This window comes from Stegastes partitus, unplaced genomic scaffold (genome assembly GCF_000690725.1).
Source record: "Stegastes partitus isolate 25-593 unplaced genomic scaffold, Stegastes_partitus-1.0.2 Scaffold2, whole genome shotgun sequence".
Classification (NCBI taxonomy): Eukaryota; Metazoa; Chordata; class Actinopteri; family Pomacentridae; genus Stegastes; species Stegastes partitus.
In genome coordinates this window covers 1,533,045-1,547,874 of record NW_007577733.1, presented here as the reverse complement: position 1 = coordinate 1,547,874, position 14,830 = coordinate 1,533,045, and the positions used below count along the sequence as shown (strand labels likewise).

General features: G+C 42.9%; 1 protein-coding gene across 1 annotated transcript in view; it reads right to left on the bottom strand.

Annotated features, from left to right (window-relative positions):
- The window catches only part of pcdh19 (protocadherin 19), a 76,826-nt gene that overhangs the window by 20,147 nt on the left and 41,849 nt on the right, over positions 1-14,830 (bottom strand). The window contains exons 4-5 of the mRNA XM_008276134.1: positions 6,113-6,171; positions 4,103-4,275 (exon numbers count right to left, since the gene is read on the bottom strand). Coding sequence (XP_008274356.1) covers positions 4,103-4,275; positions 6,113-6,171 — 232 coding nt within the window. The remainder of the gene's footprint in view (positions 1-4,102; positions 4,276-6,112; positions 6,172-14,830) is intronic.

Sequence of the window (14,830 nt, the reverse complement as noted above, 5' to 3'; positions counted from 1 at the left end):
GAATTATTCACTCAGATTTAAGTCTAAAACCTCTTCACAAGCACTTCGCTGAAAGTTACCTTGGTAGTGGCTGGTGCAGGAATAATGAATAGTGTTGTTGAAGCTGTATCAGTGGAGAACAAAGCATAACTGATAGACGAAAGCCAAATATCAAACTCCTAAATTGCTTCAGAAGGGAAAATGCCCACTGCGATACGGAGCTGGGTTAGTTAGTAGCTGAATCTCGTCAAACACAAATGGATTCCCACATGAAAGCTGGCGAGATGACGAGGACGCGGGGTCTTTGTGTAAAGGTAACGACTCGTCTCCTGGGCAAACAACGTCTTTACATGGCACTGGGAATGGTAAACATTTGCACTGTAAAAGCCCGAGAGTTTAACCCTTCCTCCTTCCCCCATTCCAGTTTCCTTTTGTTCTCTGCACTTATCAGCACAAGAAAACAGAACAATAAAAAACACACAAAAACAATGCTCCTCTATCCGCAGCTTGTGTGTGTGTATGTGTGTGCTGTTGTCCTTTGGCAATTGCAGTCTCTCAACTTGTTTTCTGCCTTAGCTGGCAGGAGAGGCGCACTATACAACAGAGTTACTCCCAGAAGACATCTAAGCAGCAGGGTGTTTAGTGAACATGCCTATTTGTTTTCTGAAAATTCCCTCCATTCACTCAATACAACTGGCAGATAGTGTCCATTTTTGTCAATTAAGACAAATGGGCTCAAAGTAAAAACCACATCGTCACGTGACTGTAACCACTGCACGTCTCATATTATACAAACCTCAACTGTTCTATTTCTGCTTTTGTATTCAAGTCAGTGTGCACAGAGGAGAAAGAAGTGGGGAAATGATGGAGCCAGTGTTCTCCTGAGGAGTTACAGAGAGAGAAAAAAAAATCTGATTATGTAAAATCCTCATACAACTGCAGAGATTCACTTGTGCGTCATGCTGAATCTGCCCATCACTGTCATCCCACCATGCCCTTTAACCATGTAATTAGACTGTGGAGATTGTAATAGAGGGACAATTTCATTTGCCATGTCATTACATTTCTGCACGTGATCTTCGGTCAATTCATTTAATAATTATGAACAGCTTCTCATTACTCACTGGTGTGACCACTGCTGCTGACTGACTTCCAAAAACAATGAGGGGAAAGAAAGAAAAAAGATTCCAGCGAAGCCATTTTGTTAAGTCCTTAGTGAAGAAAATTGCTGGCCAGAAGTTAGTCTGCAGCTGATCACAATAAAAGACGAAAAAAAAAAAGAGAGAAGCCAATAACAAACCATCAAATTGTAATTCCAAACAGCTACTTTGTTATCATCTATTTGTTCTGGTCAAAAGAATGGACAGCACTGTGAAATAGCCTCTTATTCTGTTTACCAGCAATGTGGCGCCGCATTACACATTCAGGAAGCATACATCCATTTTGCTGAAACAGATACAATCATTGACGGTGTTAATGAAAAAAGAACTGCCTCAGAGAGCTCTCCCCACTTGTAATATTCTTCATGTACATCATTTCTAATTGTCTCCAATAATGAGATCCCACTTCTAGAAGACCTGTCAGCATGCATTTTTTAGAAGCACAGGAATTTTTGCAGGTTGTGAAGTAATTACAGCTGGCAACCGATAGTCAGCAAATTCACTTTTCATTGTTCATTATCGTCTGATGCTGCTGAGGGAACACCCAGTACAAGTTGCTTCTAGTGGACGTTACACTTCTTGACCTGATATATCTGCATGTCTCGGCTAAGTCCGTATAAAGTGTAAAGGCAGAGCTACTTGTATGGCTACATCCTAGATTAACATTAATGTAGGTTGGTGGTGCTTTAGTTGCTCAGTTGGTAGTTTGTGTGTGCCCTGTGCACCGTATACCGAGGCTGAGTTCTTACGGCAGCAGTCTTTGCTGCAATTAATCCCCACTTTCTCCTTTGCTGTAACCCTATGAACCCTGATAGCCGCCATCTGGTTTGAAAGGAGTGGTATTTTCAACAAAGTGTCAAAATTACACCATTTATCAGAGCCAGAAACAGTAAAAACACAGAGAATCAGCGGGTTTTCAGCCTTCTGAAAACAGTTAAAGACATCATGTTTCATTTTCGGTTTTGTCAGTGAAAAATAAATAAATCTCAGCTTGAAATCATGATATTTCATAAAAATAACTTGATTCTACGTGTCTCATTTAAAAATAAACTGTTTGCTCTAACCAGATTCAGTGAAAAACTGAAAGTTCTGCACTTTTAGGTGCAAACATGAAGCTATGAGTGATGCAGCGTACAGAAAGGTGACAACAATTGAAGGACTTATTGGCTGAACTAGGTTTAACTGCAGGCTGGTATTACACAGAGCCACAGAGCAGAAAGGAGGCAAAGAAGCATGGAGACAAATAAAAAATCTAAGTAGCAAAATATCTATAGCATGTAGAGCAGTATGTATTTTTTTTTTCTAGTATCGATAACATCTGTAGGCAAAAGTTACGTGTTTGTTCCCTTTTTGTTACATAAATATACATAAAAAAATCAGCTTTTGTTCTTCCTTATTCTATGACAAAACTGTGTTATACTGACTTTTTTCGAGTTTACTCTGCATGTAGTTAGGGTTTTGCTGTTTCCATAGAGGTGCAGGATTTTATACTGCAGTGAAAAATAAGCCCACAATGAATAAAAACGTGACAGAGGCAAAAAAACCTCACAGAAAGTGCTTGAGGTTCAGAGGGTTACTGTCTCTCTTGAGCCGCCCTAAACTAATAAAGGCAAAAAGCCGGGGGGAAAATCCTCAAAAACTTAAAATGTAGGTTGTCTAATGTTATTATTCCCCAGTCAAACAACATCAACAGCTAAACTGCTCCATGTGAAGTATCTGGTTAGTTAAATAAGCCAGGGACCAGAAAAAGAACAGAACCTACACATCCTCACACTTCACAGTCCACAGATAAAAATAGATAGATAAATAATTTAAAAAAAGAAAAAATCACATAATCTTCTTTCCTTTATGCATTTTTATAAAGCAGGATTCCTTTTCGTTATCTCTTGCTCATTAAAATTTCTCCTCTATATGTGCTGAGGAAGACGAAAGTGGAGTAGTGAGAAAGCAGACAGCCTTACTGGGCCAGCATTGGTAAAAAGGGACCCGAAATTATGTCGATGTTAACCGAGGGAAGAAAAACCTAAATTCGGCAGTTCCCAAAATGGGAGCACAGTGCTAAAGTAAAGTTCAGATACAACGAGTGATATCTGTAAGTGGTGTCCTCAAGAGTGTGCTTCTAATACAAAATGGTCAGTGTTTTCTTCTCTCTCTGAATGAAACTGCTAATGGGAGTCAACCTAAAAAAAAAAATGTGTCTGCAATTTTCACACACGCTGACTCTCGCGCTCTTCTGAGCCGCTGCACCTGTGCATGTGGCGTTTCCTTTGAGCTTGGTAAATACCCTCAGGTGCATATAGTAACATCCTGGTCTGCCCCAGACAGCTTTATCCTGCTTTCGCCTCTTCTCTCATGCTTACTGACCCACTCTCTTCCTCAGTCTGACTGGCAGTAGTTAAGAATGAACATGACCCTTACGCTGACTTCTGCCAACCAAGTGGATGTCATTTTAAATGGTGAGTCAGAAATGAAACATCAACATTAATTCCCTGCTAAATGATCCCACTGAATAATGGATGAGGGCACATGAAGATATGTAGATTTCCACCTTCTACCTTTGTGAGCCTAATTGCTGCCATTCAAGCACATCTGAAGTCAGCGCAGCTTCAAGAGCAGACATGGCTACTATCAGTCAATAATGTTTCCTAAGCCTGTATCAAAGGGTAGCCTTAGCTGTCAGAGATCCCTCACATTAGCTGCACGAGTAGGACATCAAAGACAAAAAAAAAGAAAAAAAAAAACTGTGATGTTAGTCATACTTGCACATCTGAGACCTGCAGTGGGCATAATGCATCTTAAAAGATGTTCTGGCAGCATAGAAAAAAAAATGTCTCAAGCGCACACACAAATGCACATTGGTCTTATCTTGAGACTGGGTAAACATACTCCAAAGGGTGTTTTAGTCCTCTAAACACTCACACACACACAGACACACCCACACACAGAATGGCAGACTTTCTTACCTTGGTCTGGCAGCTGGCAAACATTGGGGGGGACAGTCATGTTCAGCACATCATTGACAGCCGTGTCAACATAGTGTCCTCTCTGGACATCATGTTCGCTGTCGGTCTGGTCGCTCTCCTCGTGGCCACTGTCCTTCAGACTGTTCCCCTCCAGGTCCTTGAATGTCGATGTGCTACATGGGGGCCAGGAGGGAGGAAAAGGAAATGTTGATTAACTGTCACATCACCTTCTCTCACATGCTCTTGTTCGTCCCCGTGTCTCTAATGGTTTGTGACGAGCTGTCCGTCTTTCCCTCCCTGTCCCGCTCTTTTCCGTTTTTATTTTTTAAGATTTCTGTGGATTCTTTGCCCTCCAACATGGTCCATTTCCACGAATTCAAAGCAGATGAATAGTAATTTATTTTGCCGTAAGTCTTACTTAAACACTACACCTGTGCAAAGAACAAAGACTGTCTCCGGCTTCAAGCTTTTGCAGGAACCATGTAATCAGAAGGTAGTTTTAAATCTGATGAAAGCCTTCTTAGATTAAGCAGAACATTTTTTTTTATAACTCCACAGACAGCACAGCAGCTATGGGAAGTTTAAGATGGGGACATTTGCGATGGATGCACTGACTTCAAGGACATCACATTGAACAAACAGGAGGCACTCACTCACTACAATCAAACAAATACTGCAGTAATCAGGAATTCCTGGAAGGAAGATGGATGTAGGAAACACTGGAAGCATACAAACTGAGCATCTGTCTTGTTTGGGGCTCACAGTCAACAAAGAGGGTGGGGTGTGCGGGCACAATCAACAGCTGCACAGTAACAGCGTGATTTCCCTTCATTTGATTTCCATCCCACTGGAACAAATTCTGCTTTACAAACAACACTAAATAGGGGTGAATATATGAACATGTGTTCTTGTGGGGGGGGGGAGAAGAAAGAAGAAAAAAACAATATATGAATGAGTTTATGTAGCAATTGACAAGAGGTTAGAAAGGAGAGGAAAAAAATAGACAGAGGAGAAAATGAGAGTAAACAAAAGTGTGCAAACAAAAAGAAAGGTAGAGGAAGTGAAGGGCAGTGCAAGGTAGCTGCATTCCCCCAGCCCAAGCCTCACATTCTCCAGCCTGGGAGAGAGGACTGCAGTGGAGGTAATGCCGGCTCTCTGATGTTATCACTGTAATTGCACCTGTCCCAGACCATAGGCTCCCTGGCTCCTGAGGGGATTTCTTTGTAGTATAGCTGCAGAGGCCCACACTTGAATGCTCCTTGTTTACATTAATGCAGGGAATCTTTTGGGGGGGAAATTGCCATAATGGGTTTTCAAAAGGCTGGGATGGCCTCAAACAAAAGAAAACCTGGAATGTTCTATAGCTGCAGGTAGAAAGGGAGAACTGTTTTCGAGGTTACAAAAACCCTCTATGGCTGTAGGGAATTATTATATGACCCCCATCCCAACCCCCGCTGCTGAATTCTTGCAACCCTATCCAATATCCTGGCTCAGGTAGACTGAATAACAATGCACAATGAAAACACTTATCCTTCACTTCTTCACAAAAGTAAACAAACAAATGTAATTATTGACTATTCATGAAACTGTTTGTCTTGAAGAACACAGAAGAAAATCATTTGCATATCATTCAACCACCGAGCAGTTGTTTTTTAAGCCTTAATGTGATGCAATTCAAGCCACATGTGTTGCTAATGGACCAAATTACAGGAGAGAAATAAGGTTATCTGTAAATACAGAAATCATTCCTCGCAGATTCTGCTGCTCTGAGTAATTTAATAATCTGAAAGTATGACTTTGTGTCTCATTTCAACAAGTGTCTGCTAAACGCATTACAGAGTAATGCTATTTATCCCAAAATCTTATCCTCCCCATTGCAATTATACCAAATGAAAAACATGCAGGAACACATGCAAACTTCTGCAACGGTAGCTGTGCACTCATTAGATAAAACAATTACAGATAACCATGGTAATGAGGTGCTGGTAACAGTTCCTAATCAAGACATACCTTTTAATGAGGTGGGCTCTGCTGTTCACGTAACTGGAGTCAATGGAATAATTCTCCGTCTGTAAGAGAGTGATGAACGGGGGTGGGAGAGCGGGTGGGGGCGGTGGAGGAGGGATGATGGGGGCAACAGAAAGAGGTACTTTTAATAATGGAAGCAACCAAAATAATGTTAGCAGTAATTGGCTTTCAGTAGAAATGTTATTTTACACAAAGGCCCTGGTGAGCAGCCTTGGCTTTCAAAGGGCTGAATCCTATTCTCTTTCAAAGCACACACACAGAGAGGCTGACTGGGAGTTGAGAGCTGAGGAGAGTGCTGCAGTGAGCACAGCCTCTCTTCTCCTCTTCACCCTCCCTGCTCTCGATCCCTTGCTCCCTCCCTCCACTGCCGGTCAGCCCACTGTCTTTAAAATGGAGTCATTAGGGAGGACAGACTATCGTGCAGACAGAGGGAGAAGAAAAGTTTCCCTTTTTTCTTCTCTGAACTCTTCACTTTTACCATGTTTGAGAAGACATTAATGTAGAAATATTAAATAAATAACTGCAAGAGAAGTAGATGAAATTAAGAGTGTACCAGGGGAATCTTAACTCCGCAATTGCAGATGAAAAGGCTTTCAGAATATGCATGCGATAGATCTCTGACCCACATTAGAGAACACAGTTCAAAGGGATCCTACATTCATTTTTTTTTCCTCCCAACATTTATTTAGCGAGGAGAATGTCTGACGAGAGGCGCACATGGACACGGTATACACCGAGCAGGTAGCCCCTCCCACATCTGCGGAGCATCTCCTCACACTCGGAGGGATGTCAGAGAGGCCATAGGATATCAAAGCCTCTCAAAGGACTTTCCCAGTCCTGTGAAAAGCCAGTATATGACCTTTTTGACAAAGTTTGATAAGATGCAGGTGTTTTCCGCAGAAAAAAAAGCAGAGCCTTCACTTAAAATTCCACGGTGCAGATACTGTTTCCTGATAAAAGCTGCGAGTCAATGGCTGACTTCCGAGGAAAGTCTACAATACCGATATCAAAGCCCTGTTGGAGGAGAAAAAAAAAAAAAGTCACCCTGATGGTAGGAAAGGTTAATGCCGGCACTGCAGCACAGTTGCTGATTATCAAGTGAGCTACACATTTGACACGGGCCTGCTGTTGAGGTAGCAGTGGCCCCGCACAGCTGTCATACATGGTGACCAAACAGATTTGGATTAAAACTCAGTGTGCGACTGTGCGAACACTCTCCTTATGAGATGTTAATGGGGTTGAACATTTTGAACTTTTTCAGCATCTGCGTGGAAGTGACACCACAATGCAGCCAAGTGTGAGAAGGGAGGATGGGGGAGCAGAGGAAATGTCAAACATTAGTCCCAATCTTCTTGGATCTCTTTTGATATAAATAAACAAATAAATACATAAATAAATAAAAAGTGACGCCGGCAGATCACACGGCAGCGAATGTGCCGTGTTTACCTCTGGCAAATAGCTTCCATGACCTGTTTGCAGTCTATGAAAAATGTAAGAGTTTTATTTTTTTTTGCTACCAAATGCATGTCCTTGTTTGTTCAATTTCTTGCTATTGATGCCTTTTTCACATGGCTTCAAAGACAACATATGCATGCTGCGCCGCATTGTTATTTAACCGATGCTGATAGTGGTATTGTGTCTTCACTTGCAGGAGTTCAGGAATTTATATGTGTATTAGAGGTGTATTCATCTTCTGGTGAATGTGCGTACGTCTACCTTGAATCACTAGATAAGCTGTAGCTCTACTTTGCGCCTCATTATTTCAACAGAAAAAAAATCACACGATGATAAGGAACGATGCAGGGCAGGCGTCTGATTGGGGTTTTTTAAATTATGATGCAACGTGTTTATGCGCTGAAGGTTAGCATCATTCCATCTCCTTTTTACCATTTACCCCTAATTAAACTTTAACTCATTACTATAGAGAAGATAATTTATAAAAAGGAATTTAATTAACATTTTATTATTATCCCATAATTTGGAGCACACAGTGTTTGTTCTTTTGTATTAGCCCTGACTCCTTTTGTTCCCGTTCAGCTTGACTCCATTAAATATCAAAGGTAACGGTGGTGGCAACATACTGCAACTCAGATTAATCATTAATTAAAGATTAACACTTTTATTTAATTCATTTGTAAATTATGCCACATTTTACAAATTCATATGTGGTGTTTTATTAACAATGTCTTTCCCGTGACAGAAGCCTGGCTGTAACATTTCTATAATAGATAATTACGCAGACAGAATAATATGTATTTGCTATAGCAGTCTTGTACGGTATGTGCATAATTCGGTGTTCCACCTGTGCTCCGCTTTGGTCCCAGTGTATACGAATTAAACTGCCTCATCTGCTACAGTGACTATGCATCCAGCAAGAGCCTAATGAAAATGCACGGCATGTGTAACAAGAGGAAAACTTCATTTAAAAGACAAGATAGAAAATTTCTTGTGAATGTCACTCCGGCTACAGCCTGTAATTGGTTTGGTTGGTCTGTTCTGAGTGAGCATGACCTCGAGAGGAAGGCAGCATGCCCCCGCTCTCAAGCTGTCCCTGTCCTGAAATGGAACTGTACTTTCCATAATGCAATCCTCGCTCAGGCGTTTTTTTTTGTGTGTGTTTTTTTTTTTTTAAACAAAAAAATAGAGCCCTCTTAAGGGTGTAGTAGCAGCAACCAAAGGAGACTCTTCATAGTATTCAACTATTCAACTGCTCTGAATCACCATCTCTTCTGCTCCAGTTCTCCTGCACCACTTTTGCTACTCATTAATCAAAAAGGTGGTCTACTTTCTCTATTTATCAAATTGCCAGTGGTAATAAACAAACAGCCATCATGTGAGGGCATAACCTTGGGCATTGATGAGTCACTCAAGAGTGCCTATTCTGAGGGAGAATCGGATGCATTAGCCTAGGCTTCCTGTAAAGAAATGTAATGTCTTCCCCCACATTTCTGGCCGACCTCAAATTGGAGGACATGTCAATATATCTCGCTGGGAGGTCAAGTTTCAGGCAAGAGGATGAGGACTGCTTAACTACAGCGAGAACGCCACAAATGGCTACTTAATCAGGTTGGACAATGTGTTGTTGTGATTTGAGCGGCCCCAGTTTGGCGGCCAGAGCCACTCTATCCCCATAATTATTGTTCCGTTTCATCTGGAGGACTGGAGGCAGGAATGCAGTCCCCGGTCGCTGGGTGACTGATAGGCAGTGTCAGGATGAGTGAGGAGAGAAGTGGAAAGAGAGTGGAGAGATGGTGAAGATGGGAGGAAATGGGTGAGATTTGACCTGCAGGAGACTTGCGGTCCAGCTGCTTGCAGACCTGCTTTTCCCCTTTTCACCCCTTCGCTTCTTTCTCTCCAGCAAAAAACTGAGGCACAGGGACGGCGGACTTGCCTCTCTGCCACTGAGAGGAAAAGCAATCTCCGCGCCTAGTTGCTGCCGTAAGATTTGATTTGCCTTCCTCCCAGCGTGACAATTGGTTCTGTAGTCTGGATGCAAGTGTATTCATTGTGTGGGGGCATGGAGAGCACCAGGGAGGAGAGGAGGGGTGGGGGAGTGAAGACACCAGTTGTTACACCAGTAAACACCCGACAAGTTCAGCAGATGTCACACAGATAGGAGAGAAAAAAAGAGAGGAAAAAAAACGTCACACAGCTGCCCTACTGTATGCATTATCGAGGCTGATGTGGCACAGTATAACATTTAAACAAGGAAGTAAGCTCGTATAATATGGACAGATGCAGTGACATGCACATGTTATTTTGAGAAAAAAGATGCATAACATATCACCACTGGCAATCTGGCTTTCACTCAAGAATTCCATTTATGGACATCGTTTTCTTTTTCTTCACCATTTATGGTTTTTAAAAAAGAACCGACTATTGAGATTTTTACAAACAGTATCGCATACTGAAAGACTGCCACTCATTAAATTACAGAAGGTTAAAACTTGCTTAAAAACAGATACATACAATCTAAAATTTAAGCAGAGTTAATATTTGCGATAAAATGAAGAAGAAGAAAAAAATCAATTCCAGAAGTGAGCGGTTCATTTCTGTCATGGATGCAACTGTTTAATGTTGTCAATTTAGTTGACAAAAAACATCCAGCTACGCTCCTCGTGGACATAAAATGCTCTTATTGCCACACTAAAAGGCACAGTTTAAACAAACAGAACAACAGACTAGACGGAATCAATTAAACCTGTCAGATCAAATTTTGCTGCTTCATTTTGTGTTTGAGCAGTCTGAGGTTGTGCCTCGTCGCTGCAGCTCGGTCACGGACTCCCCTTGGTCCCGGAAGGAAATGTTACACATAATGTCCCTTGTTATTGATATCCCATTGCTAAACAAAGGGATGAGGAGAAATAGATCCAGGGGGTTTACAGTGCAGGCCAGCTGCAATTAATGAACAACAAAAGGTTTCATTGTCCTGCTAGGTTTGGTTGTTGTAAAGTGAAAAGAGCAGAGATGGATAAGGAAAAAAAAAAGGGAAGAGAGCAGAAGGAAATTACAGCAAAAACTGCAACAGATGAAGGATGGTCAGCGTATAAAAGTAGCTGTTGACAGATGCATGTAGTCCTTTCATGTAATGTTTTTTTTTTTTTGCTGGTGAGAATGCAGAGGAGTATGTGTGGGTCTGCCTTTCGTATCCTATACACTGTGAGAATGAAAAGAAATGCTTCACTTTGAGCCTCTCGCACATTCACATTCTTGCACACACAGACTCTCTCTTCCTACTTCCCTACAAAAGCACCGCTCCAACAATCCCTGACTTGCAGGTCTGTGCTGGCGCCCGATGTCCTCGCCTCTGGGTCTGCACCCAGCAGCAGCTCAGATTCAGTCTGCATGACACCCACGACATAGACACAGACCATAAATGCACCTGTTTGGAGTGGGCTTATTTTGTTTACAGTGTAAGAAGGAAGAAACGCTCTTCAGCTGCTGAGATGCAGTAACCCTCTCCAACCACCAACCCTTTGCCCTTTACCTTCGCGAGGGCAGAGGGTTGGTGGTCACCACCTTCTTCCTGATTATAAAATTTCCCATAGACCCTCTGCCATCTGCTAGATTATAGATTTCCCTCTTCCTTTAGAGAGGGCAGGGCCCCTGAGGGAGGATCAGTGGTAAAAAGGGTGAAAGAGTGCCTGAGGCAAAGCCATGGTTGTGGATGAGATTACATTTTCTATTTCTGCCTGCTAAAAGAGGCCTGCCGTGATGAATACAGAGAGTTGTTACCATTTAATATCAACTGGCTCCCCTGCAAACTCAAATTATACACAATCAATTGTGACAGAGGGGTACACGTGTGACAAATAACCTGCCACATTCTCTGCATCATTTCACTTCATCACCCATCAATTCACCCCAAACCCAGTGTCCTATTTGGAAATCAATCATGTTATGAAAGTGAGCGATTCTGCAGAGAGAACGTTTTTAAAAGACTTCCCTGCCTTGCTGCACTTCCTACATTTCTGCAAACCTCTGTGACTGAAAAAAGAAAAAGAAATAAACTGGGTGAATTAAAAGCTATCATTGGGTCTCTTGTATCCCTGACCACAAGTGTTCTGTATTGTTGGAGCAAACTAAAAAACAGCTTTTCTGAAACACAATGACACTGATCCGTAAACACAACACAACTTCCTGCCTGCATTTCCACCTCATTTTTCTTCGCCTTCCTGTGTGAAACTCAACAAATATTTGTCCATTCAGACCAAAACAACCCCCCTCTCCCCCGCTTCTTGTAAAGCGAGGAAAAAGGCCAAAGTGCTACTGCTATTGCTCGCTCCACCTGTGTAGCACACCCACAAAGAAAACTGCACATCATGCGGCTGTCTTTTATTCTGTAACAGAGACAATAGTCCAGACCAGTCTCCATGTCACTCAGGACTGCAGGCTCCACAGAAGTCCAGTTAGTAGAGATGTGATTAATTATACATACATTGATAGAAACAGCATTCATTATTCATGAGCTTCTCAACGTCAAAGCTATTTCCCTCCCTTTCAGCATGATGAAAAGATTTTAAATAATAGGCCCCCTCTGCAGACGTCTGCATTCCAGCGGAGTCGGCTGACGCTAAAGAAGCTTAAGTCAGAGCTGTTGTCTTACAGGGAATCACGGCTCGGGCCCAACATGTTTCAAACTGTTGGTAGCTGTGTGGCTTCCTGGGTCGGTGTTTGTGTTTTGTCTTTGTCTGCACAGACAAGGCTGATGCTTTTAAGCCTTTCAGATGGAGTTATCGCATCCACTTAGAATGAATTGGGGTCCACTGCGTCAACCAGGCACATAGGAGCGGATAATGTTTCACTTAACACCTGTTCAGCGTTCGGGTCTCCAGACTTACGCTATCTGCAGATCAGAAAGAGAACCCGTGTATCTCCATGACATTAAAATTTACGGCTTTACATATTAGTGAAAAAGGTGGGAGGCAGGAAAAAGACTCGACTATTGACGCCGTTTCCTGAAAGAAATCGGCTTACTTTACTTAAAGCCTGCAGAGCCCAATCAAACTCAAATAGCAGGAACTTCCCCTTTAGGCAAGTCTGGAGGGATTTTCTTTAATTTGGATGTCAGACTGAAAAGTTTTCACACTCCTCTCATCCCAAAATCCGTTAATGTGAGCATGGCGCCACATGAGAGGTAGGTGGTGACTTTTTTTTTGAATAGGCTCCGGAAATGTTAAGGGGGAAGCGTCTAATCCAGGTAGGTTTTGTGGTTTTCCGGCCCCCCTGGGAAGAAGCTTTACAAACACATGTTTTTAGCAGTCGTTTAATTTTTCTGAAAGAATTACTCGAAAGCGATTTCTCTCCTCAGTTGTGGCCTACATTAGCCCGTGTTGAGGGGGAGGGGAGATTGGAGGGGGGCACGCTAAATTAGCGCACAAGATATTCCCAAAGGTTTCTCCCACCTCCCCTGGGCTGGGCCTTAAAAATAAACATTCAGTAACACTACAGATTATGTAAACACATTCCCCTTAAATGCTTACATGAGAGCAGTGACTGAATAAACAGCATAACTTTCAGTCACTTTTAAAATGAGTAAACTCAGAATTAATTTTTGATTAACTCAATGCACACGAGAACGCCAGAAATTAGAAATCTGTGAATCTGCGATGGGAGCAGATCAGCTTGCACTCCACAACATGGTGGAGCACGGCTTGGTACAATTTTTTTTCTTAGCAGCTTAAAGGTGGCTGCCAGTCACATCGGTGCTGCTGTAGTCTCTCTGTCTCTCGCGCCCTCCCTCTCTCTTTTTTCTCTTGCTCACTGTGACAAGGCATCTTTCCAGACATTTTAGTTGGATGGAGATTTGCAGCAGCTCATTACAGACTGGGAGGCTCTGTGAGCGGATGCAGTCACTCGGAGATGGATTGAGTGGGTCTGTTTATTGACATGCCTTAATCTGACACTGGGTAAAGGGAATGAGTCACCGCCTCCAGACACACTACCACATCACAGCCACTCCAGCAAATAGGGAGGCAGCACCTAGGATACAAGTGGAACTTCATCAGCGCTCATTAATCCAACAACCCCAGGCCACTCGCTCAAACAAACCATGTTTACACTGCGTGTTGGCTGGATGGAGGGGTGATGGAGCTTTTCAAAGGGCATGTGTGCAGGTGCTCAGGTCTGCAACGCAACGCACAAATGCGCACACTGTTGCCACACACACATACACACACAAGCATGTACTCAAGCTCCAGCTCATCAAAAACTCACCCGCCCTCCTAACCCACAACCCCCTAAACACAATATCTGTGTACACCAGCTGCTAAAACTCAGTTGACGCACTTTGTCTCACAAATCAGTGCTGGTGCTCAATTTGGGGGTGGATGATTGGGCTTGGTGCCAAAATACGTATAATAGAGGTGGTGGTGGTGGTGGTGGTGGGGGGGTTTACAGATCATTCAGCTTGCGTCACGACAAGGCTACTCCTATCAGTGATCTAGCTGTGGAAGCCTAGTTAGCTTTTTGATCCTGTTTACTAGTGCTTCAACGTGAAGCACATCTGGTGCTAATATTTGGGACGGTCCTTCTAGGCAGCTGTCAGTGCTGGGATTGACAGTGGAGTATTAGCTGCTTGTGCATCACCACCGCATCTGCAAATCCAGCTTGTTAACAGGACTGTGACAGACTGCCATCAGGGCACAGGCAGAACAAAACAACATCTAATGCTTTGTGGTCCGACACTACCGCTTGTTTTCCGTTGCACTACTACTGTTTACCACATTTTCTGAGAGATGTAAACATGCGAATCCTTTGTATTTTATACTTAACTGTAAACTTACGGATGGGGAGGGATCCAAACAAAGGAAAAAAAAAAAAAGAAGCAAGAAATATGTGTGAAATGCATAAGCCACTCGCAAACACGAATGAGTCTTTTTCTTTTTTTTTTTGAAGAAATGCACACATGCAGGCACGCAGGCAAAGCAAGCAAAAGGGAATAAATACTACGTGAGTCAGAGAGGGAACAACACAACACAAATTTACAGTAAAGCACACGCTCCTTTGCACACACACACACACACACACACACACACACACACAGTCACAGTAGGGCAGAAAGTCTGAGCGGGGCCTGCTGTTGTCTCCGTCAGGGACTGGGAGTCTGGCAGCTTGAGAGCAGGACTAGTGGATAGGGGTCCAGATGCAGCAGGCTTGACCCACTCACTCGTGAGGGTGGGGTGGGGTGGGGGGAGGTGG